The sequence below is a fragment of the Fukomys damarensis genome, unplaced genomic scaffold, assembly GCF_012274545.1.
Source record: "Fukomys damarensis isolate Sample0158 unplaced genomic scaffold, DMR_v1.0_HiC HiC_scaffold_20, whole genome shotgun sequence".
Taxonomy (NCBI): Eukaryota; Metazoa; Chordata; class Mammalia; order Rodentia; family Bathyergidae; genus Fukomys; species Fukomys damarensis.
Genome location: NW_022900932.1, coordinates 41701532 through 41727278, shown reverse-complemented (window position 1 = coordinate 41727278; position 25747 = coordinate 41701532). Strand labels below are relative to the sequence as shown.

The window sequence follows — 25747 nt, the reverse complement described above, 5'->3', positions numbered from 1 at the left end:
TATGTATGTGTATAACATAAGTTTACTATTTTCTTTTTTTTTAACTTACTTAATATTTTTCCTTATACCTCTAGGGTTGCAATTGTTTCCAAATCTTTTGAAGGGAAAACTGATCGCACAGAAGAGTGGTATGGAACCCAATACAAACAAGAAGCTATTTCAGATGAAGTCATTAAGGTAGGTAAACTCATCTGTTCATAAGCCTGCCATGTGAGGAACCATGAAAGCACAAGCTCCTTAGAACTACCAACTCAGGGCCCACTGTGTAGAGAGTAACAGCTTAGTGTTGACTGTACTGTCCTGAGAGGAGTGAACAGGAGCTGGAAGATTTTAAGTTTAGGTTGTTGCCTCAGGAAAAGAAATGGCCTTCTCCCCCCACCATCCCTCTGCTTGCAAGACATGAAGGGAACCACTGAGCTAAATCTCCGGCCGATGTGGCCGTCTTCTCATGTGTCTGCCTAAATACCAGGCTGTAATGCGGACACCTAGCCTTACGTAGTTAAACAACACTGAAGTACGGAGTAGACAGAGAAGCAAAAGACCATGAGAAAGCCAAGAACAGGTGAGGAAATAGGAAGCACAAATGACAGATGTGGGGGCTCCAGAGGGTTCATGGTCTTGGAAGAAACACCACCTGGGAGTGCTCTCCTGAATTCATGATGTTTTCTTACTGTACTTTGGAAGTATTATACTGTATACTCATATCATTGGTTTTGTTGTTGTCATTCTTATTAACACAAGAGAATTACAATTTCAAAGCAGGTGTATTTGTATTGCCGCATTCATTTTACCACATTCATCAGTAGTCAAGATTTTGCTTTTGAGTTTTATCTTCTTAATACTTTCTCTCTTGCCCACCCTCTCTCACTCCCTTCCTTCCTTCTTTCTCTTTCTTACTCTTTTGGTTCTCCATTAGGGGTCCATTACTTATGGGGAAATAGCAGAAACCAAATTGAATAGTTTCTAATTAAACTCAAATGAATATTTTTTAAATGCACCTATGTAATAAGAATACAGAAAAAAGACATAATTTAAGAAAAAGAATCATTGTACTTTAGGGGTCTCTGACATACTCATAGTTTAGGAAGAGATCAACCGAAGCCCTCTGGAGTATACACAAATCCATCTTTTTAAACTATGAGGGAAACTGATCTCCCATGAATTAATACTGGGTCTGAAATATTCCTAAAATAAGAGAACTTTCCTATTCACCAAACCACAACCTTAACAAACTTGCTTTAATAGGATGGGTATGGAGATAAAGATAGATAGACAGACAGACTATATAGTTTTAATTTTTTTTTTAATGGTACCACGTGTGGTTCAAATGCAGGGCTTTGTGCATGCTCTTCAAGCACTTTACCACTAAGCTACAGTACCCACCCCCTTTTTTGGTTAGGATCTTGCTAAGTTGACCAGGCTGGCATCAAATTTTCAAGCCATCATGCCCCGGTCTGAATGCGAAGTTTAAAAAAAAATTATCTGGGAGTTCAGCAGTGAAATAGTTTGCTGTTTCCTTCTCCTTAACTGTTCTGGAGACTTAACTGCAGCTTAAGTAATGCCAAGCGTCTTCACCATCCCTGTGTCAAGTGACATACGTGGACCAAAACCAAGCTGTAAAATCCCCAAGCATATGCCATAAGTCACTTACCCTTGTTTGTTTGTTTGAAATAATAGAAACAAATGTAAATTAGGGTTCAACAATCGGTGGTCTCTATTCTATCCCGCTTAGCTTTTGGAACCAGCTCATAACAGATCCAGTTTGTGGCTTGTGCTAATCTAAACTGAAATCTCACTTTGTCCTTAACTTTGTCTTGAACTGCTGGTTCACTTCAAAATCCATGTGGTCATCTGGGAGAGATGTGGGCCAGGCCTTAAGAACTACTAAAATGAAAGAAGCCCCCTTGAGGCTTTCAGGCCACACATAGAAGTAACGTAACATAGCCGAAAGTACAATTCTTATATAAATGATGTGTGGTCTGTGAGTTGTGGAATATGTCCCTTTTACAGGTTATACTGTATTGTTTAAAGACCCAGAACAAACCTGATGTTTGTGTGGACCAGCTCCTCTGTGTTATACAGTTTCAGATTGCTCATTAACCCGATGTGTTGGTTACTTTCCTGTCCTTGCTGAGACAAAATACCTCACACCAAAAGTTAAAGGGGGAAAGGTTTATTTGGCTTATAGTTTGTAGAGGTTTCGATTCATAATTAGCTGTCTCCAAAACAGGGTGGCAGAAGGGCAACAGTTTCATGGCAGCAGAAGGTGACAAAAGCAAGAGTTTAGCAGCATCTTTCTGCCCTTTTTATTTTACTTAGACTACCGGTATTAGGGTGGTACCAAACTAATTAGTGTACTGGTTTAGTAAGCACATGCCTTTAATCCCAGCATCATACACTCTAGATTCAGCCACCTCATGAGGCTTTGGGGGGACATCTAGACCCAAACTGTAACACCTGAGGTCATTTTGGAGACGTGGAAAGGAAAGATAGACATAGCTAAATGGAAAGTCTTCATTAATACTAGAAAGACCAGGGGCCGGGGATTTAGCTCAGCGGTTTGGTGGCCTGCCTTGCAAGCGCAAGGACCCAAGTTCAATCCCTGGTAACCCCCCCGCCAAAAAAAAAGACCAATTCAGGTTTCAGGAAAGCCCATCAACAAATCCTGGCTGTAGCCCCTTTATATATGATGGACAAGAATGCCATGTGACATTTATCTCCTTGATACTTGTTTGAATATTGAGGTAGGATACTGTTTTAAACTTTTGGGTCAGATTCTAATTGCTTTTATATGTGTGTGTGTGTTTTATTCATCCAGAAATGGCAAAATGCTGACTTAAATGGGAAATTTAAACTTCCAACAAAGAATGAATTTATTCCCACGAATTTTGAGATTGTAGCATTAGAAAAAGAAGCCACACCATACCCTGCTCTTATTAAGGTAATTTTTTAAATTGAGTTTATTGGTACTTTTAAAGTATACTATACAGTTACATTCATTCATCATTGGAATCTTGTACCTTTACATGACAGGTCTTGGTTAAGGTAATATGTTGAATTGGTTATTTTTTTTCTTTTTTTAATATGAAATCTTACTGTGTTGCCCAGACTGGTATCAAATTCCTGGGATCAAGTGATCTTCCTGCCTCTGCCTCCCAAGTAGCTGGGATTACAGGTGTATGCCTGTACAAAATTAGTAGTTTTAAATGGGCGGGGGGACTCCATGGAAGAAGAGGAATAATTTTTATATTGAATATTTTGTTGATTTGAGAGGCTCACATCCTAAGAGATGTCAATAATATTACAGAACAAAAGCAAGAATATTAAAAGGTAAAAAATGTTAAAGCAGGCAAACAAAACTACTAAACAATGTAGAATCTAGAGAAACGCTGTCTTTTCAGGAGAAAAAAAATGTCTGGGCTATGATCATAAGTCTGTTGAAAGTTAATTAGCCTCTTTCCATATTCATTGAAGATGCAGAAAGAAAGTAGGTTTATGCTGCATAATGAAAGTTAGAGATAAAAAAAGAATGTCTATAGCCTGAGGAAGAGCCTGTCCAAAGGAAGCTGTTGGATTTCCCTCCCTTAAAAAAATTCTCTTTGGGCCAGAGGTTTAGCTCAGTTGTTCCACCACCGGCCTCGCAAGCACAAGGTCCCAAGTTCCATTCCCAGTGCAAAAAAAAAAAATTCTCTTTGCAACACAGTGGCTGTATAAAGCTAATGGTGTTCCAAGTCAGTGGGGAGGGTGACTAAGAAATTGATTTTTCCCCTCTTTTTCAGAATGTTCTTGTTTGTTTGTTTGTTTGTTGTGAGACAGGGTCTAACTGTGTAGTTCAGGTTGGCCTGGGACTTCCCTGTGTAGCCCAGGGTGGCTTTGAATTTATGATCCTCCTGCCTCAGCTTCTAGAGTGCTGGTACTTCAGGTGTGCACCACCATCCCCAGTTTAGAATATTCTTTTCATATCATTATTATTTCACACTTTGGGTAAAGAGTGTTAAAAAAAATCAAATTATTGTAGCACATTCTCCTTTCTAAATTTAAATACTAAAAATGACTATAAAGACAGAGTTTTTTTGTTGTTTTTTTGTCTTCTTCAAATGGCCTTATATTAAAATTAAATCAGTGAGATAAGAATCAGTGTTTAGGAATATGAAAGTTAATTTAAGAGTAACTAGCAATTAGATTAATGAGATAACTATATTTCCTTAAAAAGAAAAAGAAACTCATTTTAATAACTTATGTATTAGCTTATAAAAGGAAGCTTCTTTATTCGAGTTTATTTGTTTTTGTTTGCTTTTTGGTATGTATGCTGGGGATCAAACCTAGGGTTTTGCACATGCTAAGCACACAGTCTGTGCCCTGGAGAGTCCTTGGCTATCTATTTTAAATCAGTCTTCTCAGAGTAAACTCAGGAGAACATTAAATCAGTATATCTCTTGCCAGAGTTTCAAGGTAGTTTCAAGTGAATATCTAAGGTGTTTCTTAGTAAGACATAAGCAGAATGAAAGTCAAGGTAGTGACTATCCATTATTGGCTATTTTAATTTTCCATTGCTACATAAGAAATTATTCCAAAATTTAGCAGTTTAAAACAATGAGTATTACACTAATATGTAGTTTCTGAGGGTCAAGAATCCAGAAGTGTCATAATTAGTATTTCTGTCTTGGGTTGTATAATGAGGTTGTAGTCAAGCTGTTGGCCAAGGTTTTGGTCATCTGCAGGCTCAACTAAAAAGTGTAGATATCTCTGCCAAGGTCACCTGTGAGGTTGATGGCAGGTCTAAGTTCTTCACCACACAGACCTCTCTGTAGATTTGCTTGAAATGACACCTGGCTCCCCCAAAGTGATTGATCCAAAAGGGAAAAGTGAGTGATCAAGATAGAAACCATAAGCTGGGTGTGGTGGTGCACGCCTGTGATCCCAGCACTCGGGAGGCTGAGGCAGGAGGATTGCTGTGAGTTCAAGACCAACCTGGGCTACATAGTGAGTTCCAAAAAAACAAAGGAAACCACAGAGTCTGTTAAAATTGAATCTCAGAGATATTGTTCTGTTATATTCTTTTATTTAAGCAAACTAACTAGTTCACTGCGGGTAGGGGACTGCACAAAGTTGTAAATCCCAGCAGGCAGTGATGGTGGAGGCCAACGTGGAGGCTGGCTACCACATGTCCTCTGCAAAGGAGTCCCAGCATCTGTCTGCCTCCCAGTGCTCAGAAGATTGAGGACACAGGCCAGGGATTTGGCTCAGTGGTTCCACCCACTGCATCGCAAGCGCAAGGGCCTGAGTTCTATCCCCAATACCAAACAAAACAAAAAAAAGAAGACTGAGGACAGGACAGCTGCTATTGGTTTTCCAGTCTGTCTCTTCCTACTGTGCCTTCATCTTGAGGGGATACAGAAGGCTGATTCCGAGCTATTGGTGGAGTCAGCAGTCTTCTCTCCAGCTTTCTACTTACTAACTCTGGTACTGAGGATTAAACCCAGATGCTGTGCATGCTAAGCAAGTGCTGAGCTACATCCCTAGCTGTCTGTCTTTCTTTCTCTCTTTTTCTTTCTTTTGTTGTTGTTTTGTTATATCTTTTCAAACAAGGTCATCCCAAGTTGCTAAAGCTGGCCTCAATCTTGTGATTCTCCTGTGACTGACTCCCAAATAACTGGCATTTCAGGAGTGTACCTCTGCACCTGGTCTTCTCATCCTCCTCTTGAGTGATGATTTGATTGAACACTTTATCTGCATGTGCCTTTATTTCTCTAACCCAGTTGTGTCTCCATTACAGGATACAGCCATGAGCAAACTGTGGTTCAAACAAGATGATAAGTTTTTTTTGCCAAAGGCTTGTCTCAACTTTGAATTTTTCAGGTATGTAATAAGCTTCTAGCTATAAAACTAATAAAAAATCAAGTTACTTTTGTTAAGTTTTTGTTCCTTCTTGAGCATCCAGGTCTAGAAATAAAAAGAATTAAGAGTTATTTTGCCTAGATGGGAGAATGCTGCTGCTAAGAACTATTGTTCTAAGTTATTAATTAACTCAACTTATTGATAACATCTTTCTTTCCAATAATGAATGTGCCCTTTAACTGAAATGATTTATGTTAGCTATTATTAGAAGGACCTTCCTATCCTTCAGGATTTTGGAATCTGGAGAGACTATCAAACCCAGAAGATTCATTGAGAAAATAATAATAATTTGGGGTATTTTGGGCTTTTTCAGTTTTATTTTCCTGGAACTTGCCCAGAAGGAGTCGTAGTTATAAAATGAACTTAAATCCTTTTCAGCTTTTTAAGTATCTGGATCTTTCTCTGGTTTGAGTACTTTAAAATTGTTTAATAAGTAGGGCTGAGCATAGTGGCACACTCCTGTAATACCAACTACCCTGGAGGCTGAGGCAGGAGGATCAGGAGTTCAAGGCAAGACCCTATATTAAAAATAAAATAAAACAAGAGTTGGAAGTGTAGCTCAGAGGTATAATGCTTGCCTTCCATGTACAAGACCCTAGGTTTTAGCCTTAGAACTGGGGAAAAAAATAACTAAAAGAAGATGATGTTTATTAAAGTTTATGAATAATGCTACTGTTGCAGTGATTTCTCCATGCATCTTCAATTCATCTCTGTCTCCTTTTATTTATGTGGTTAAGTATATACTTTGTAATTAGATACTTTATAACTATATTTCTAAAATGTAGTAGTCTGTGAAATAGACCTCTCATTAATAATGTTCAAGCTGATGATCAGCTTTTTAATTAGCTTTTCATTATTTGGTTGTCTTGACATGAAATTAGAATGAGGTGTGTATTAAGTGTTTTGGAAGAGGTAAAAAGAATCTCTGAATAGTTAATACTCCATCAATAAACTTGTGCAGATTGCAGGGAATACATTCTGTGTCTTATAGCATTAGATATACTATACATATGTTCTAGAACTGTGCTGAGATGTAAAAACAATTTTTAACATCAATCCTGGGCTGTCTGGTCATGACTTATTGTTGGTCAAGAGCATTATAGAAGCTTGTTTTATTTTTGACAGTTAAAAGTGATATTCTTAACACTCTAAGCAGCTTGTCACTACTTTTCCATTTTGCTGCTATGCTTATGAATTTCTTTGGAATGCCTTTTGAAAGATTATTTAACATTTTTGTGTTCTTTGAACTGCCTAGCACAATTGCTAGAACTGAAAACATTTGCTTCCAGCAAATCCTTATCTCCTATCGCTTGTCTGGGTCTTCCCAGAGGTAACTGCTATTGGGTTTCTTGTACATTTTAATGAAGGTTTTCTTTTGGGGAGGGGGTGGTTTAGTTTGTTTTTTAAATAAGGTTTCTCTGAATTTCCCAAGCTGGGCTCAAACTTGTGATCCTTCTGCCTCAGCCCCCAGAGCAGTAGGATTATAGGTGTGTACCACCATGCCTGGCTAGTTACGGTTTCTACAAACTTGTGATCAGCCTTTACATATTCAAGCATGTAGTAGTATTTGACTACAAAATAATATTTTTTAAAATAACAAATGAACCAGAGTTTATGTATTACAGTTGAATTATATTGTCTTTAAAAAATTAGCTTGGGGGCTGGGGATTTAGCTCAGCTGTTCTGAGCTGTTCCGCCGCCTGCCTCACAAGCATAAGGTCTGGAGTTCAATTCCTGGTACAAAAAAAAAAAAAAAAAAAAAAGCTTCTACACAGGAAGAGAAACCACCAACAGAGTGAAGGGACAACCCACAATGTGGGAAAAAATTGGCTGGGGATTTAGATCAGTGGCACTCAGCCTGCCTCACAAGCACAAGGTACTGCGTTGAATCCCTGGCACAAGGAAAAAAAAAATTAGCTGGGGCCTAAAGCAATGTGAATGTACTATCTTAGGACAGTTGTTGGAATTATATCCTGAGTGTGACTCATGTGCCTTTGAGATCCCAAACTTGGCTCTTCTGGCTTTTCACTTCCTCCTAAAATTGTACAGTTGCCTGTGGGGCTGACAACGCCTTTGTTTTAATGATTTTATTTTCATGAATCATGTTTTAAATTTCTGAGCTATTGTTGGCCTAAAGAACATCATTTTATTAATATGTATAATGTTTTAAACAATTAAATAGCAGATCATACTTGTAGATTTTCTAGCCGTATAATGTGATAGATGTACAATTTTCTCTTGAATTTTAGTTGCCTAAATGACTAAGCATTTTACCTCTATTGTTGGTTTATTATCAACTTTGATACAATTGTTGACTTTACTATCAGTACATCATATTATATTTATTTATATTTACTGTGCTACAAATAGAGTGAAGCAGTTTGTTTGCTGCCGAACAAACCCATCAGGTAGCTGCCTGGTGTGCAGCACTAGCGGTCCCTTCATCCTGGAATGTTCTCACCCCACCCCACCCCCAGTTCCACAGGGCTTGCTGTCTGGCTTCCTTCAGGTGGAGACCCAGAGGTCAGCATTATCAGAGGGGCCTGATTAACCATCTTCTATAAACTAGCACTCTTTCTCTCTGCTGCTGCCACCCATCATTCCTCTTCCTCTTGCTCAGTTTAATTTTTCTTCATAGCACTGTCACCATCTGATATATCAGGTTTCAATTTATTACTTTTCTTCTCTGACTAGACTGTAAGGTGTGTAAAATCAGGGACTTTGCCTGATTTGTTCTTTCTTAATTCTCAGTGCTTAGAGATGAGCCTAGCACTGTAGTAAGCATGTGATAGATATTGAATGAATGAATCCTTTACTTGCTTGTGATAAAGGTAAGCAGTGTCATATAGTCAAATGAGGAGGCCATTTAACTTGCACTTAAATCCGCTCTGCTCTGGCCAGCCCAGGTGACCTGAGGAAGTTAGGTTTCCTGCCTGCCTGGAAAATGAACATTTTCTTTATTTTCTTATCTGGAATGTGAAAGTTGATCTCTGGTTCTGTTTACCTCTTATGTACTCTGTTTGTTTTTTCTATTTTGTTACTCTTTCTTAAATATTTTTCTATTTTATTTTTTTCCCTAATTTTAGGTGCAGTTATATGATAGAATTAATAAAGTATTTTACTGATTCTTCTGTAACTTTATTGATTTGAGGGAAGACTCAGGGATAAGATAATATTTTTACAATTTTTCATAGTTTTCACTTTTAGTTTCATAGTTGCTATATATGTGTATGTCTGTATATATTTATTTATTTATTTAACTTTATAGCACACTAATTTCTGCACCTCATATTCCTATCCACCAAGGATGTGACTTGATTAGAGAAAGAAAAAAAGACATGCAAATGCTGTAGCATCTCCAGCAGCCATGCTTCCTCCATTAGCCTGAGGACAGGCATATTGTTGTAGTCAGCAGGACTGGGTAAGGGTATGCATTAAATACAGGACACATAATTTATAAGGTTATTTTATGATAATTACCCCAAGTGTCAAATGCAAAGGAGTGCCAGAGATTAACCGTAAACTAGAAGCCCAAAGCATTCAGCTGAGGGCCTAGATCCCAGCAGTTTCCCACACAAGTCCAGCTTAGTCCAAGGCAATGTCCTCCTCGAGTCCAGCCAGAGGCCTAGAGCCCACAGCAATGTCTCATGCTTGTCCTATTGAAGATCTGCACCCTGGAAGGTCCAAAGGCCAGTAGCGGAAAATCTGTGCTCACAAGATGAAGGATCTGTACCACCAAGATGAGGGATCCACATTAGAGCCAGGAAGTGATGCTAACGGTAAAGATCAGAGCTCCCCTGAAGAAAGCAGCAGTCATTCCCAGTGAAAGCAAGGTCCTGAGCTCCTCCTCCGATGAGAACAGCCTAGTTCATGTCAGAAAAACCACCTGCAGCAAGCTTCTCCTAGAAAATCAACTGGTCAAGATCTTCCCCGCCAGTTCTTTTTATGGCTCTTGGTAACAATCTTCAGGTGGATCCTCCACACCCAGACCACAGTGATTGGGGTCAGTTGGGGCTTACAAGTTAACCATTAGTCAACCCACTACACAGTGTTTTAGCCCCTTCCCTCTTACTGCCTTGTGTTTCTGTCTTGTCAGTTGTACCACACCATCTGGGGTAAGCGGTTCTTTCTCCCTCTTCACTTCCACCAGTACACATACATGGCATTATTCAGGCTTCATTTTTTAGACATCTCTTTTCTTTTTTTCCCCATGACAAGAAACAGACTTGAGAATTCAGCCATACGTTCAGGAAACTATATTAATTGATATTTCATTTCTCGATCCATCTCAAAAGGCCACATCACATTGGGAAGTAATAAATCAGCTATTTTATTGTCAACATTTTTTTCCAGCCCATTTGCTTATGTGGACCCTTTGCACTGTAACATGGCCTATTTGTACCTTGAGCTCCTCAAAGATTCACTCAACGAGTATGCATATGCAGCAGAGCTAGCAGGCTTGAGCTATGACCTCCAAAATACCATCTATGGGATGTATGTAAGTACCCATGTCTTAGAGCCTTCCACTCATCAACATTTTTTATATTGATTTGATGGAAGCATTTTTGACTGAGGGTATGAGTTTAATTTCTTTTTTTAAAAAAATCTTTATGGCTAATCATTTTCTCATTGTTTTAATTTTTAAGTTAGCTCTTATTTTAAGTATTCCACTATATATCATTCATATTATGCAGATTTTTCTTGATTTCTTTGTTTTCTTTAACATCTTTCATCATATTGCCTTCTCCTCCAACAAAATTGGACTCTAGGTTTAAATCACACTCTTTCTATATCTGAAGTCTTGATGTTTGGCAAAAGAGAATTAAGTGTTCTCTTTGTAAAGCATAAGGTTGGCTTGTACTATTTCCCTAGAAATCCAGATCATGAGGCTGCATATCCATACTCTTCAGTCATGTTTCTTCATTATCATGCCATTGCTTGAGGTATCAAAGCATTTCTTTTGTTTTTCTTTTTGTTAGTCGCTACATTTATGCTGATCCTCTCCATTGCAACATGACATACCTGTTTATCAGGTTATTGAAGGATGATTTAAAAGAGTATACATATGCAGCACGCCTCTCAGGTTTGAGCTATGACATTGCATCAGGAATGAATGCAATACTTGTAAGTAAAATGAAAACCAAAGAAAAGGCACCACACCGTTTAAGCATTATGTTGAACTTGGGAAAACTATTAACTTCTGCATTTTTAAATAAGACATTTGATCTTTTTTTTGCACCTTTTTTTGTAATTAAAGAACTCAGATTAGTAGTGGTTCCACGGATGCCTTAGTAAAGCTAACTGCATTTTGTGACCATACATGTGTGCTACATTTATTTGCATGTTCTGCTTGAGATGTTTAACATACTAATCCTGAAAGCATGTTTTTCTTTCTTTCTATATATTTTTGCACTCTACCATCTATAATTTGAAAATATCCATAGTTATTGTTGTGGTGCTTAAATTTCACTTACGTATAACCTTTATTTTTGTGGACCGTAGTAGAAAGTTCCATTGTTCAAATACATTTAACAATTTATTTTGTAGCATGCATTAATTATTAACTACATGTGCTTTAAAATAAGTATTATTAAATGCATCCCAAGAAATAACTAGTATTTTTCCAAACTTGACCATATCTCAGTTCCAAATTAACATTCCTTTTAAGATAAATATTCAGCTTCACTTTTTTGGAAAATATGTTTTAGTAAAAACCTAAAATTAGAGCATTTCTGAGTGTTTTTTTTTTTTTAATCCCAATACAAAAGTTTTAGGTTTTTTAACTTGTTTTTAAGTGGCTCTTACCTGTACATAAATAATTTTCTGGTAGATTTTGTTTAAAACGATACATAAGAATGAATATAATTTGATCATTCTCAGCATCTACAGACATTTTCAGACTTGGAGATAAAAATGAACTCCAATAAAAAGTAATTTATTTTCTACTTTTTGCTATTGACTTTTAGCAGAATATTATCAAATAATTTTTGTTTATGATAAAATAAGCATTCTGCTTATTGTCAACCCAGTTCCTGTGTTACAGGATGTGTTTTACATGGCCAGTGGCCTTTATTCCTACTGAGGTTCTTTTCTGTCATTCTTCACAGGCTAGAGACTTTCCTAGGTACTCTGGTGTCATTACTGCTTCGGGTGCCATGGTGTGGGAATGTAGTCATTCCCCATTCCCTGCTTTTCAAAATGTGGATCTTTCAGAGAATGTAAATTATCCTAAGGCAAAATTCTGAGGATCTATATTGGTGCTTTGCCATTGGCTTTTGGGACATCAGCAAAACTCATCAAATATGAAAATGGTTAGAATTGTGGCTTCTTATTGAGTAACACTGAGTGAATAGCACTATGCCATGTAATATAAAATCCAGGTTGCCTAATTTCTCCAAAGTTTATTTTTTTAAAATATGTATGTGTAGGGCTGAGGATTTAGCTCAGTGGTGCTTCACCTGCCTTGCAAGTACAAAGTCCTGAGTTTGATCCCTGGTACTAAAAAACAAAACAAACAAAATATATATATGAATATATTTTGGTACATGTCCAATAATTATGTAACAGTCCTCTACTATCTTTACCTTTTTAATATACCTATAAAAACTTGAAAGCTATCATTCATAAGAAATTCTTAAGATAAAACTTAGGGACTAAGGGTAGTAGCTCAATGGTAGAGTATGTACTTAGCATGTACAATATTCTGGCTCTAATCCTCAAAACTAAAAAAAGATAAAATTCAACACATTCTCACCAGGTATGGTGCCACGCACCCCTAATCCCAGCACTCTGAGAGGCTGAGGCAGGAGGATCAAAAGTTTCAGCACAGCCCGAGCAACTTAGCAACACCCTGTCTCAAAAATAAAAAGTAAGAAAAAAAGGTAGGGATGTAAAGACCTTGGGTTCAACCCCAGCTCCAAAAATAAATTAATTAAAATTAAACACATTCTATAATTAAGTTTGATGTGATGTAGTGTGTGTCACCATAGTTTAGCATTAGGTGAGTTTATCTACTTCAGTTATTTAGGAAAAGTGAAATTACGCTGTTGGCTATTAATATAAAGATGGTTAATGTTATCTTCCTCAGTGTTAAACTATTTATGAGAAGTTAAATTCATTGTTTCTTTTTTCATTTTTATTTTAATATGCTTGACATTGGAGTTTTCTAAGTTTTGGGGTTTTCTTGATTTAAAAATCAAGTTTAAGATGTTTATTTGGAGGTTGTTGGAATTCTTTTTTTTTTTTTTTTTACTCTTAATACCTTTCACTCTTTCCGTAGCTCTCTGTGAAAGGTTACAATGACAAGCAGCCAATTTTGCTAAAGAAGATTACTGAGAAAATGGCTACTTTTGAGATCGATAAAAAAAGATTTGAAATTATCAAAGAAGCAGTAAGTTTTCTCACTCATTTTTATATTTTTTTAATTCATAAAATAATATTAGGGGATTAGAGCATAGGAAACATTCATAATCCTATTGCATTCCTCTCACTTTCTCATTGCTAACCCTATACTCACAAAGAAAGCCTACCAGACTCCAGTGGCCCTCTTTTCCGTGGGCTTCAAGAGCTAGTCAGCTGCAGTACTAACTTTCAAAGAGAAGCACTCAGTAGTAGTCTGAGATATTTTACAGATTTCATCCCAACCTTTATTTCAGATAAATACATTTGAGTAGTCTAAGGTCAGCCTGCCTCAAGAGCTTTGTCACATTGGTGTACACTATTTAGGTTTGATGTATCTTCCACTTAAATCCATCCCTTTTTGGACTAGTATTGCAAATCTGGGATGGATCGCTACTTTCACAGGTAAACCGTGACCTTCATTGTACACCATGGAAAACTACCATTAATCTTCCGTTAAGATCCAATATGTACCTGTCCTTGTTAGTTACTTATCAAGACTTTTAACATGACCTTATGACCTTAAGATGGCCTTATGCCAAAAGACATTGTCCCTGAGAAATTAGGATAACTTTCTGAGAGATGAAAGATTCCCATAGTAGCTGGGGACCTAGCTCAATGGTAGAGCACTTGCCTAGCATGGGCCAGGCCCTGGGTTCATCTCTAGGACCTCATCTCTCCTCAAAACAATAAAATGATTTCCTACAGAGAACGCATTTACAGTACATGTCAGAAGCCAGGAGTAAAGATGTAGCCAGGACAATGGAAAAGTGTGCCCTTTAGTTTAAGGGTTTGGAAAGGAATAGGTCCCATTCTTAAATATATAACTTCCCATTAACTGGGAAATATACTGTATCCCAGTAACATAATTTATACAAAACGAAGTCTTTTGAAATGATTTTTAAAAGGTTTATAAAAGTAATGAACCCCTGTCTGCTTGCACTAGTATATGCGGTCTCTTAACAATTTCCGGGCTGAACAGCCTCACCAGCACGCCATGTACTACCTCCGCTTGCTGATGACCGAAGTGGCCTGGACTAAAGACGAGTTAAAGGATGCCCTAGATGGTGAGACCTTCTACTCTTTCTAGAACCTAATGCTTTCTTCCATTTTAATTAGGGTCTTTTTGGTTTATTCTAATACCAGGTATTTATATTTTTTAATAACCTGTAGTTCTGTTTAATCCAGCTGTGCATAATTTTCATGAAAATAATGTTGGCCTTTGAAGAGGCATGTGCATTCGGGCACTTTAACCCCATCTGTTATTTTCAACCTGTACCCACGTAGTTAGTTATTATTGTTCTTGGTTTCTGCAGATGACCAGTTGCTCTGACCCAATCATTTCCCTTGTGAATGTTGAACTCTTCAGAAGGAAAAAATGGACTACGCTTGAATGGCTTATCACCGAGAAGGGCTAGGCACGTTTTCATGCCCTGGCATCTTCATAGTTGTTCAGTTCAGTTAGAAACTAGTGGGTAAAACCTAAAGGCTGGCCCCTTGTTTTTTTCCCCTAAAATCTTTTTTGTTTGTTTTTTGGTTTTTGAGGCAGGGTCTCACGATATAGTTCAATCTAGCCTTTAAGCTTGCTAGGTAGCACAGGCTGGCCTCAAACTCATGGTAATCCTCCTGCCTCAGCTTTACAAGTGCTGAGATTACAAGTGTGCACCACCACAGTGCTAGCAGTTCTGAGGAGTTTTGCCTGAAAGTAATTCCTGAATTATTATTATTTTTATTTTGTACTGGGGATTGAAATCAAGACCTTGCTCTTGAGAAGCAGGTGGTAGAACCACTGAGCTAAATCCTAGGCCCAGTCCTGAATTCTTTGAGGGCAGTTATTATGTCTTCATTTCATCCCTTTTACTTAGTATCTACTATATTATGCCCTCTGTGTATGTCTGTTGGATTCCCATTGAATGAAATGGAAGTTCTTGCTGGGGATTTAGCTCAGTGGTTCCGCCACTTGACTTGCAAGTACAAGGTCCCAATTTCAATCCCTGCTACCAAAAAAAAAAAAAAGAAAAAAAATCAAGAAATGGAAATTCTTTCAGGGTTGCTAATAACGGAAAGAATGTAAACGATGTTACCTTTCATTATTGTTTTATATTTTTCATTTCCTTACATTACTCTTCACCAGTTAATGTTTGCTACCTGCCCAACAATAAGAAGTAAAATGCAGAGCTGGGCATGGTGGTGCACACCTGTAATCCCAGCACTTGGGAGGCTGAGACAGGAGGATCATTGTAAGTTTGAGGCCATCCTGGACTATGAGTAGTCTAAACTATGTAGTGAGACCCTGTCTCAAAAACAAAAATACAATTTAGCCAGTGTAATTCCAGCATTCTGGCAGGAAGAGGCAGGAGGATCAAGTTTGAATCCTGTCTGGGACATTTAGCAATATCCTGCCTCAAAAAAAATTTTTTTAAAGCTAGGGTGAAGAATAAAAATAAATAAAAGTTGGGGATGTAACTCAGTTGAAAGCCAAGTACTACCCCCAGCCCCCCAAAAAAGGCAATTTAAGAGAAAAATTTTATTCAATTTTAATGAGCATTTATTACAAGCCCTTAGTATATAAATTGTGGTTTTTTGTTTTTTTTTGGTTTTTTTTTTTTTGATGCCAGCATTTATTTGGTTAAAAACAAGGACTGAAGTGGCATGCAATTATGTATGAATTTTCATGTTTTTAGAACAGAGATATTAATATTTTAAGTATGCTTTAAGTGGTGTGTAATATATGGTCCATGCACAAAATTACTATTCCAAAATCTATAGGGTTCTGAATACTTAAAACATATCTGGGCCCCAAGAGTTTGAGAAAATCAATTTTTAAACATTTATTTCATTTTTAGCTCTGTTGCAGGTATATGAAAGCTACCATAGGGTTACATAGTGAAATCTCACTGACAAGATATTTTAAAACAGTTTGAAGAAATGAGGCATATGTCATAGTTAATGCATTACTATATAAACACCTGCACTTCCAAGGGGAGAAGAACATCCCCTCTTTGTAGTCTTTTCTCTTTTACATAGTATAATCACAAAAGTTCAATAATTGGGGTGCAGCGCACTTTAAATTGTGTTTTTGATAACTGCAGTGACATATCAAGAGCAAGTACTGAAAGTCATCATTTTTTTAATTGCCTCAGGCATTGGGTAGGAAGATAGATTACAAAATTCATTAATTGGAGCAGATACATTTTAATCTGAATGGTTTTATGTTTTTCTTTCCAAAATGCTTATGAGTCATGTGCAGTTAATAATGAACTTTTGACTTTTTAAAAAGGACGCCATATAATTGACTTTAAATATGTTTTCAAGAAACAACTTATTTTCAACATAATCAAAAAGTGGAAGTCTTTAGTTTTTCCTCCTTCATTAGAATTTGGGCAACTTGGCACGTTAATTTTAAGAAGAATAAGCTCTAGAGTATCTCATGGGCATATGAAACCTTCCTAAAATGTATTTTTAAAGAGACAGTAATTTTTTTCATTAAAACTCTGAACTGTAATAAATAATCTTCTGGATTATGATACAGTAATGTAGGATGCTAGTGTGGCTTACTTTAGAGATAACTCAGTATCTGATGCTGGCTCCCCTGCCTCGCTACCCTGGTCTTTTAAGTCATTCAGCTACCCAGGTGCCAAGACAGCAAGAACCTCAGAGTTTAGTATGGTCCAACAACATTTGCTGCCTGCCTGCCATGCACCTGGCTGCACTCCCAAGATAAAAAGCTATCAATTAGACAGCATTTCTGGGGAGTTAAAGGGCTCCAGTCTAATGGTGAAGCATAAATAGAAGCCAGTGATTTCAGTGGGGGTGGGAGGCGGGTTGAATGTTGTGCTGGAAGTCTGCAGAGACTTGGGGGATCTCATAAAGGGGCCCCTGAGGCAATGCGGTGGAGTAGAGTGAGGGTCACACTGATGCTTAGATTCCATTTCGCAATTACTAGCTTAATGACTTTACATAAGAAACAAAATTTCTTGAGCTTTCTCACCTTTAAAACGTAGGTAATAGGGGCCGGGGATTTGGCTCAGTGGTTCCACTGTGTGCCTTGCAAGCAAAGGGCCTGAGTTCGATCCCCGGTACCACACACACACATTTAAAAAAAAAAAAAAAAAAAAAAGTAATAGTATATACTTTATAGATTAAAAGACATCACATATAAAATGCCTAACCCATAATAAGTAATTTACTATTTGCCTTCCCATGCCTTTCCATAGATTTTTAGTTACTAATTGTAGTAACGACTGGTGGGTACCACCTGTAGCATTTATTACCCTAATAGAGAGCAATTAACTCTTACAGAAAATATAAATCAACATATGTAAAAAAGGAATAGGAGAAATAAAAAAAATGACCATTAGGACACCATAGTAATAATTACCACAGTTTCCACCAGATGATACTAAAATTAGTAAAATTTAAGGAGAAACAAAAATATCTATATTATCACAAATTATTTTCCCCCAAATAGATGCTGATTGCAGTGGGGAAAACTGGTGGGCAGGTGGAGTTTTCGGATTGCACGTAGAGCATACACAAGTTACTCCATTATAACCAGAATGATAAAATAGTACATTTATAGTGAAGCCGTCTGTCAGACCCTTCCTTCACTAAGTGATCAGTGTTAACATAGCCATCGCTACAGCATATCAACCTTGTTTACCACTGACGTGAGGCACGGAGAAGGGCACATTACCTCTGTAGCGCATTCTTCCTAGAAACACATAAATGCAACCTAATTCTGAGAAAATGCTAAACAACCCAGATGAAGGACTTTCTATAAAATAACTATACAGTACTCTCCAAAAGTCGTAAGGTCATGAAAGACAAGAAAGTCTGAGAAGTCATCACCTCTTGGAGGACACTAAGGATGCTTGGCAGCTAAATGTAATATGGGAATTTAGACTAGGTCCTATAACAGAACAAAAGTCATTGGTAGAAAAAGTGTTATCTACATAGAGCCTGTACTTCCATTAATACTATAGTATCTGTGTTCATTGTGTAGATTTGATCATCATATTATGGTTACAAAAGATATTAACATTAGAGAAAACTGGGTGAAGGGTATAAAGGAACTCTAGTACTTTTGCAAGTCTTTTCTAGTCTCAAGTTATCTCAAATACTATATGAAGTTTTTATTTGCTTGTTTATTTTTTAAACTTATATGTAGAGCTTAATATTTCTTACTACTTTATAGATGTCACCCTTCTTCGCCTTAAGGCCTTCATACCTCAGCTCCTGTCGCGGCTGCACATTGAAGCCCTCGTTCATGGAAACATAACAAAGCAGGTGAGTAGGTGTGATTGTGGATCCTTATACAAAGTATTTTTCCTCTAGTCTGTGTCAAGACTGTTAACCAGCGCAGGGATAAGCTCATTAAAGCTCACTCCAGCTTCTCTGTTCTATGGAGGAAGGTAGAAGAAGATAAAGGGGACAGAATGATGATGGTTAACTGAGACCTACTTTTCCTCACTGTCTCCTCTGCTGTCGTCAACATCTGTGCAGTCATAGGAAGAAATGGGAATAACTATCCCTACTTTGTATAGGATCACATATTGTGGAATCAGCCAGCCTGCATTCAAGTCCTGACCCTGCCAAATATTAGATATGAAGTCTTACGTAAATGTCTGAACTGTGTTCCATTTAATGGGCTGTAAGGATTAGTAGTACATGCCAAGTTCTCTTAGCACACAGAAAATACTACAAAATTTCCACGACCGTCTATCTGAAGGGCCCTTACTCTCCACCACTGTGTTATACTACCTCCAAAACAATATGCTCAATGCCAGATGCTAATAAGTGGCAGAGACATAATTCTTGCCCAAGTTATTTCACAGTAACCTCTTCAACTTTGCTGTGACCCCAGATATCTGTGGTCAAGACATTTTCTTGGAAACAACTTTCTATTACCAGTACATCTCCAACTTTGGCACTACCTTTTTCCCAACATCATAGACAAGGTAGATGATTGTCCTGTTTCTCTTCACTACTACCATATTGGCTGGCAAATTCAGTTTTAATCCATTTAAATAGGAGTAAGTGAATTTAAGATTTTAAAATCCATTTTTTGTGTTTAAGTTACTTTATTTTATAAACATATTGTTTTCATATTTTAACGGACTATCCAATGCAGTGGTTTTTATTTGCACAGACAAGGTATGTATGTTTTTGTTTTTTGTAATGTGCTATGATGTCTTTTTCCCCAGGCTGCATTAGGAATTATGCAGATGGTTGAAGATACCCTTATTGAACATGCTCATACAAAACCTCTCCTTCCAAGTCAGCTAGTTCGGTATAGAGAAGTTCAGCTACCTGACAGTAAGTTGAACTGTTACGACTTTGGATATGGATGACTTTGATATTGTAATATGGGTGATTCAGTTCATTTATATGGTAATATATTGTTTTACGGTAACGATTCACTGAGATATTCCCTACTATTTATAGAAATATAATTAGAAATAAATAATTCTGCCAAAAAATATTCTGATGGGAGAGCCAAAAATATGAAATTGGAAGTAGTCAATAATTTTGAAGAGAATAATAGTGGAATTTACTGGAACTTGAGCACTGGGGAGTTAGGAAGTACCACAAAACTAAAGAAATATTGACCAAAGTCTGAAATAAAGTTTATAAAAAAATGAAAGCTAAAGCCAGGTGTGGTGAGGTATGCCTATGATCCCAGCACTTGCAAGACTGAGGGAAGACTACTGTGGCAAATTTGATATTGGCCTGGGCTATATACTGATATCACCCCATCCCCACCCTGCATGCATCGGGGAGCAAATTCAGGACCTTGCACTTTCCAGGCAGGTGTGCACTGATGAGCTACATCCCCAGACCTACATAGCGGTTTCAACGCCAGCCTGAACTACACAGCAAGACCCTATTTTCTTTTTTTTTCTGGTACTTGGAAGCAAACTCAGGACTTTGGTTGCCTCTGCAGACCTTAATCCCTGTTGAAATCAAGATGGGGGAGGGGAGAGAAAAATATATGTACCAGAAAGTTTCATTTCTACAAAGTGTTAATCTAGAGCAGTGATGACGAGAGAAAGAGAAAGAAGCAGGCTAGCTAGAATCATAGCATTTCATTGGAATCTCAGGAATCTTTAGCAGAAATAGTTTTAGGAAAGTCACAAAGCAGAACAACATGTATTCATCAAAAATTTATTTTATAGGGGATTAAGATGAAGAATTTATTTTGAGGGAAAGGAAGGAAGGGAATGGAATTAATAGGAGAAAATGAAAAATAATGGAAACAAAGTCTTTGTAGATAGGAAGGGAGGGAGGAGTTGAGGGAGGGCAGGGAAATGGGGAAAAAATAAGAACCAAGATTGATTATGTAAAGGTACAAATTTCCAACAACTGTCATTATATTGTATACATTAAATGTACCAATAAAATTAAAAGAATTTTTTTTTTCAATGTTGTTACTTTTACATTAAGAGTAGTTTTTTTATATAAAAACTAATTAGTCATTATTTCATGATTGTTCAAAACTGTATAATGGGAAGTATATTGGACCAAATATGAGAGTATCATTTTTGTTTTTTTCCCGCAGCTATTTCATCCTTTCTTCCCTTCCCCCTTCCCCCTTCTTTCTTCTCTTTCTTCCTGCCCTGTTCCCCTTTCTTTCCCCCCTCTTCCTTATGAGCCTGTGTCTACACCCTTTTCCTCCTTCGAGGCCTATTATATAAGCTACCTACTCCACCATATTAGTGATCAGCTTTCCATCACTGTGACAAAATACCTGAGATAAAGCGACTTATAAGGGGAAAAGGTTTATTTTGGCTCACAGTTTTGGTGTGGTTTATTGGACTGTTTTTAGGCCTGTAGAAGGTAGCACAGCATGGTGAGAACATGTGGGGGTGAAATCCCTCATCTCATGGCAGCCCAGAGAGGTAGAAAGGAGGCCAAAGTCCTAGTATCCCTTTCAAGGACATGCCCCCCCATGGCTTAACCCATGGTTTAACTTCCTTCCTCTAGGCCCCACTTCCTGAAGGTTCCTCTACCTCCCAGTAATGCCACATGCTAGGGATTAAGCCTTCAACATGTGGACCTCTGGGGGATAGTCAAGATCCAAACTATTGCAGCCCCTAAACTTTTTCTAAAACTACTATCTAGAAGTATTCACTTCTGCCTCTGAGATTCCAGCAGTTTTCTACATTTGATCTTAGCCAAAAGGCCAAGAAGCAATCCAGCAGTTTTCTGAACTTCTACTAAAACTACTCAGGCCTTCTGCTCTTGCATTTGGAGTAAGGTGCATGACAGTCTTATTAGACTGTACATTTCACAATGCTGGGGTCTGCATCTGGCTCGTTTAAGTAGCTAGTAAAATATCTCAAGGATGTCTCAGGATATCTTTGCTGAATACTTGAACACATCTCTTCTTTTCCAGTCTTCACAAAGCTGGAAATGGCTTATTGCATATTTCTTGTTTGTCCCTCAATTGCTACAGACAGAGCAGAAAGGAAGGATGGGATTTGTTTTGCGAGAGCTATAGCATTGCGGATGTAACTCAGTTGTGGAACATTTATTTACCATGTGCAAGATCCTGGGTTCAATTTCTAGCACCCAAGATTTTAAAAAAACGACAATAACAACAACAACAAAAACCCACAGCATTTGTCTTCGGGCGAAATATGGACAGTATACAAACTAAACTTAATGGACGTGGTGCTGCACGCCTGTAATCCCAGCACTCCAGGAGGTTGCAGCAGGAGGATCACTAAATTTTTAGGCCAGCTTGGGCTACATAATGGTTTCAAAACCAGCCTGAACTACATAGAGAGACCCTGTCTCAAAAAAAAAACAAAAAAAATCCAAGTGATAATTATCTTTCATGCCTCTTTTATTCTGTTTTCCTTTCTCTTCCCTCTCCTAAGACTCTCTGACCTCTTGAGTGTCCTCCTACAAGTCTCACACTCCAACATAGCCCAATTTATGTCCCATTCTCAAATTACTGGGTGTTAAATTATTTTGATTTAGCCAAGTGATCAGGCGTGCATGCCTGAAATAATCCTTCACTTAATTCTTCATGGAAAGACATTTACAGTTTTAAAAGAAAAATATCATAAACTGTGAAGGAGATAACATTTTGGAATATGTATGAAAAGGCTAGAAGTGGAAAGGGCAGGACTTACAGTCCAAGTACCCCTCCCTCTTCTGCCAGTTTACAATCAGAAAGTTATATCTAAGAGTGAGCAAGATGGGCTGGGGATTTAGCTCAGTGGTGCCGCCACCTGCCTCAGAAGTGCAAGGTCCTGAGTTTGATCCCTGGTACCAAAAAAAAAAAAGTGAGCAAGCATAGCATTGACGTTTTTAACCCTAAATAATTTTTTTAACCTGTTGCTGTCTTTTTGAAACTTCCTAGGAGGATGGTTTGTGTATCAGCAGAGGAATGAAGTTCACAATAATTGTGGTATCGAGATATACTACCAAACAGACATGCAGAGCACCTCAGAGAACATGTTTCTGGAACTCTTCTGTCAGATTATCTCTGAACCTTGTTTCAACACCCTGCGCACCAAGGAGCAGCTGGGTGAGAAGGAAGCTGGGGACTAGTAGGATATTCTAAACCTTAATCACTAACCTTTGTCCTCCAAAAACATTGTCCACATGTAGGATCACCTGGCACTGTGCATCAGGCATGCTCTATTCAAAGAGACTTGTGCAAGCTTTGTTCCCAGGGACTCCATTCCTAAAAAATAAGCAGTCAGTATCTTACAGACTTTAAAGCAGATGGCACCGTCTTCATATTATAAACATGTCCATAAAGAAGACATGTTAGGGAGTAGAAGATAATAAGGACAGACTTATGGGCAGCAAGATAGGAAGCAAGCCTTCCAGAGGCTCTTAGAGTCACCAAAGTTTGAGTTTCAGGAGGACCAGAATTGTTACTGTTCTCTGTATCCCAAGCCCGGACACATATCATAGAAGGTACTCAGTGTTTGCAGAATTTTAGGCACTGTTAGAAGACTTAAAGATCTGGACAGGTTTGATCAGTGAGGGGAGATGTTCAAAGAAGACCCCGTAATGGCAGGGAAAAACCAGTGAAAAAGGATTTGAGTGAGTCTCCAGGTACTTATCATTTTTAAAAAAATAATCATCATGCTAGGCGCTAGACAAATGGGTAAGTTAGGGATAGTCTTTCCCTTTAAGGAGAGCATAATCAAATCAGATGGCTGACCTATAAAGGAATATTATAGTACAATATGGTAATGTATGGGTATTCAAACTGTAAAGCTAGGCTGAAGATAATAACTTCCTTGGAGTAGGACCCGGAGGCCCTAAAGTTATGAGAGGTGGTAGATTGATAGATCAGTGTGCAGCAGCTGAAGGAAGCAAGAAAAGAGCTCAGTTTAGAAAAGGTGTTGAAACGTGGCAGTGTGTGGGCTCATAAGATACCAGTGGTCTAAGAACAGGTTATCTAACAAATGCAGTAATAAAGCTAGGTTCATATAAGGACTTTAGCTGTTAAAACAGAGAATTAGGACATTGAGTATGGGATGAAAATGAGCACAGCATTTCATGGGAATGGGAATAACTTCCGTTTAGATTGATGGGGATTATCTCAGAGAGTGAGGAGTTGAGTGATGAATAGTATTGGGCTTTTTTTCTAAGAAGTAAAAGGTCATCCACAATTTTCTGACTACTCTTCAGGAAACTAATCTGCTCAATCTTTAGGAACTGAGACTCTCTTAACTGCTGATGGTTTTCAGAGGTAAATCTAAAGTTCAGTAGTACATTTTATTCCCCCTGAGAGATGAAAAGTGACCTGAGTCTCAGACATCAAGATGTCGACTTACCGGGTTTGTGTTTCAGGCTACATTGTCTTCAGTGGGCCACGTCGAGCCAATGGCATACAGGGCTTGCGATTCATCATCCAGTCAGAAAAGCCTCCTCACTACCTGGAAAGCAGGGTGGAAGCTTTTTTGATTACCATGGAAAAGTCCATAGAAGACATGACAGAAGAGGCCTTCCAAAAACATATTCAGGCATTAGCAATTCGTCGACTAGACAAACCAAAGAAGCTGTCTGCAGAGTGTGCTAAATACTGGGGGGAGATCATCTCTCAGCAGTACAATTTTGACAGAGGTAAGCTGAAATTAGAGCCCAGTGTTTATAGCATTTAAATTTAAAATGTGAGAACACTGAAACAATTCTATAAAATAGTGTGCATTTCGTAGGTGATATTTCAGTATTGGTAGGACTTCTAAAGATCCGTTATTTAATGCAATAACCATTTCCTGCTAGAAATATTTATCTCCTCTTCTCCTCCAAAACCAGAGCTGAATCTACCTATATCACATTAGTGTATTAATAACAAACCTAATTTCGCTATTTTTATATTATCACTAAGCACAGATACATAGGCATCTATTTCCAATAACACTGAAAAAGTGAAAAACTTGTAGATTGAACTCCCTTGAGGCAAGTGCTGCCCTAAAATTACAGGAGTTCAAACATTTGGCTTTAGAAATCTCCAAAGATGTATCCCTGCTTTCAGGATCGGAAGAGGTTTGCTTCCCAAAGCCTCCCATTCACTTTCTTTCACTTTCCTCTGGAATAGAGTTTAACTAAGCCACACTTGAGTTGTGTTCTTATTCTAACACCAATAAGCTGAACATGTTGGCCTCATCACTTTTTGGGCTTCGGTGTTCTTGCCTTTGATTCTAGCAGTTGAATCCACTTTTTTTTTGGAGGGGGGCAAAACTGGGGATTGAACTCAGGACCTTACACTTGCCAGGCAGGCAATGGCACCACTAGAACTACTGTTAATGATTGGACACTTTCCATGTGCCGCGCATCATGTTATCATCAGATGTCATTTTCTTAACCCTCAGATCAGCCTTACCAAGTAGTTATTGTCTCCAGTTTCCACATGAGGAAACCAAAGCTTAGAACAGCTGAAGTAACGAATCCAAGATCCAGCAGCACGTAACACAGAGCCAGGATGTGAGCCTAGGCTGGCATGATTTCTAAGCCACAGCTCTTCCCAAGTGCATCCCATCCACTTACTTTTACTTGAAATCTGTTCCCTTCCAATTTGTAAGAGCAGAGCTCTTAGAGAAGTTGTTCTAAAATATGGATACTTGAGGCCGGGGATTTAACTCAGTGGTTCCACCGCCTGCTCCGCAAGCACAAGGACCTGAGTTTGATCCCTGGCACAAGAATAAACAAACAAATTAATTAATTAATTAATTAAAAAATATGGATACTTGAGAGTTTTAGAGTGAAGTATATTACTTTTTTTTTTTCAGCTTTAATTGAGTTTATTGGTACATTTTAGGTATACAGTACAGTTACATTCATTGTTGGGATCTTGTACCTCTACATGACAAGTCTTGATTCTCATTTTTTCCCCTTACCTCTGCCCTCCCTTCAGCCCCTCCTCCCCTCCCCATCTACAAACACTTTGTTTTCATCTTTTCATTCTCTCACCTTTTTT

At 38.0% G+C, this 25747-nt stretch overlaps 1 protein-coding gene across 3 annotated transcripts in view; it reads left to right on the top strand.

The window, feature by feature from the left end:
- Ide (insulin degrading enzyme) overlaps positions 1 to 25747 on the top strand; it is an 87848-nt gene that overhangs the window by 54452 nt on the left and 7649 nt on the right. For 2 of the 3 annotated variants that reach the window (XM_019208671.2, XM_010632098.3), the window contains exons 12-21: positions 75 to 177; positions 2819 to 2941; positions 5777 to 5859; positions 10252 to 10396; positions 13178 to 13288; positions 14243 to 14363; positions 18494 to 18585; positions 19503 to 19614; positions 22670 to 22837; positions 24121 to 24393. In XM_019208671.2, coding sequence (XP_019064216.1) covers positions 75 to 177; positions 2819 to 2941; positions 5777 to 5859; positions 10252 to 10396; positions 13178 to 13288; positions 14243 to 14363; positions 18494 to 18585; positions 19503 to 19614; positions 22670 to 22837; positions 24121 to 24393 — 1331 coding nt within the window. Of the gene's footprint in view, positions 1 to 74; positions 178 to 2818; positions 2942 to 5776; positions 5860 to 10251; positions 10397 to 10877; positions 11023 to 13177; positions 13289 to 14242; positions 14364 to 18493; positions 18586 to 19502; positions 19615 to 22669; positions 22838 to 24120; positions 24394 to 25747 lie in introns of all 3 variants that reach the window. The other variant, XM_019208670.2, reaches the window with a different exon arrangement.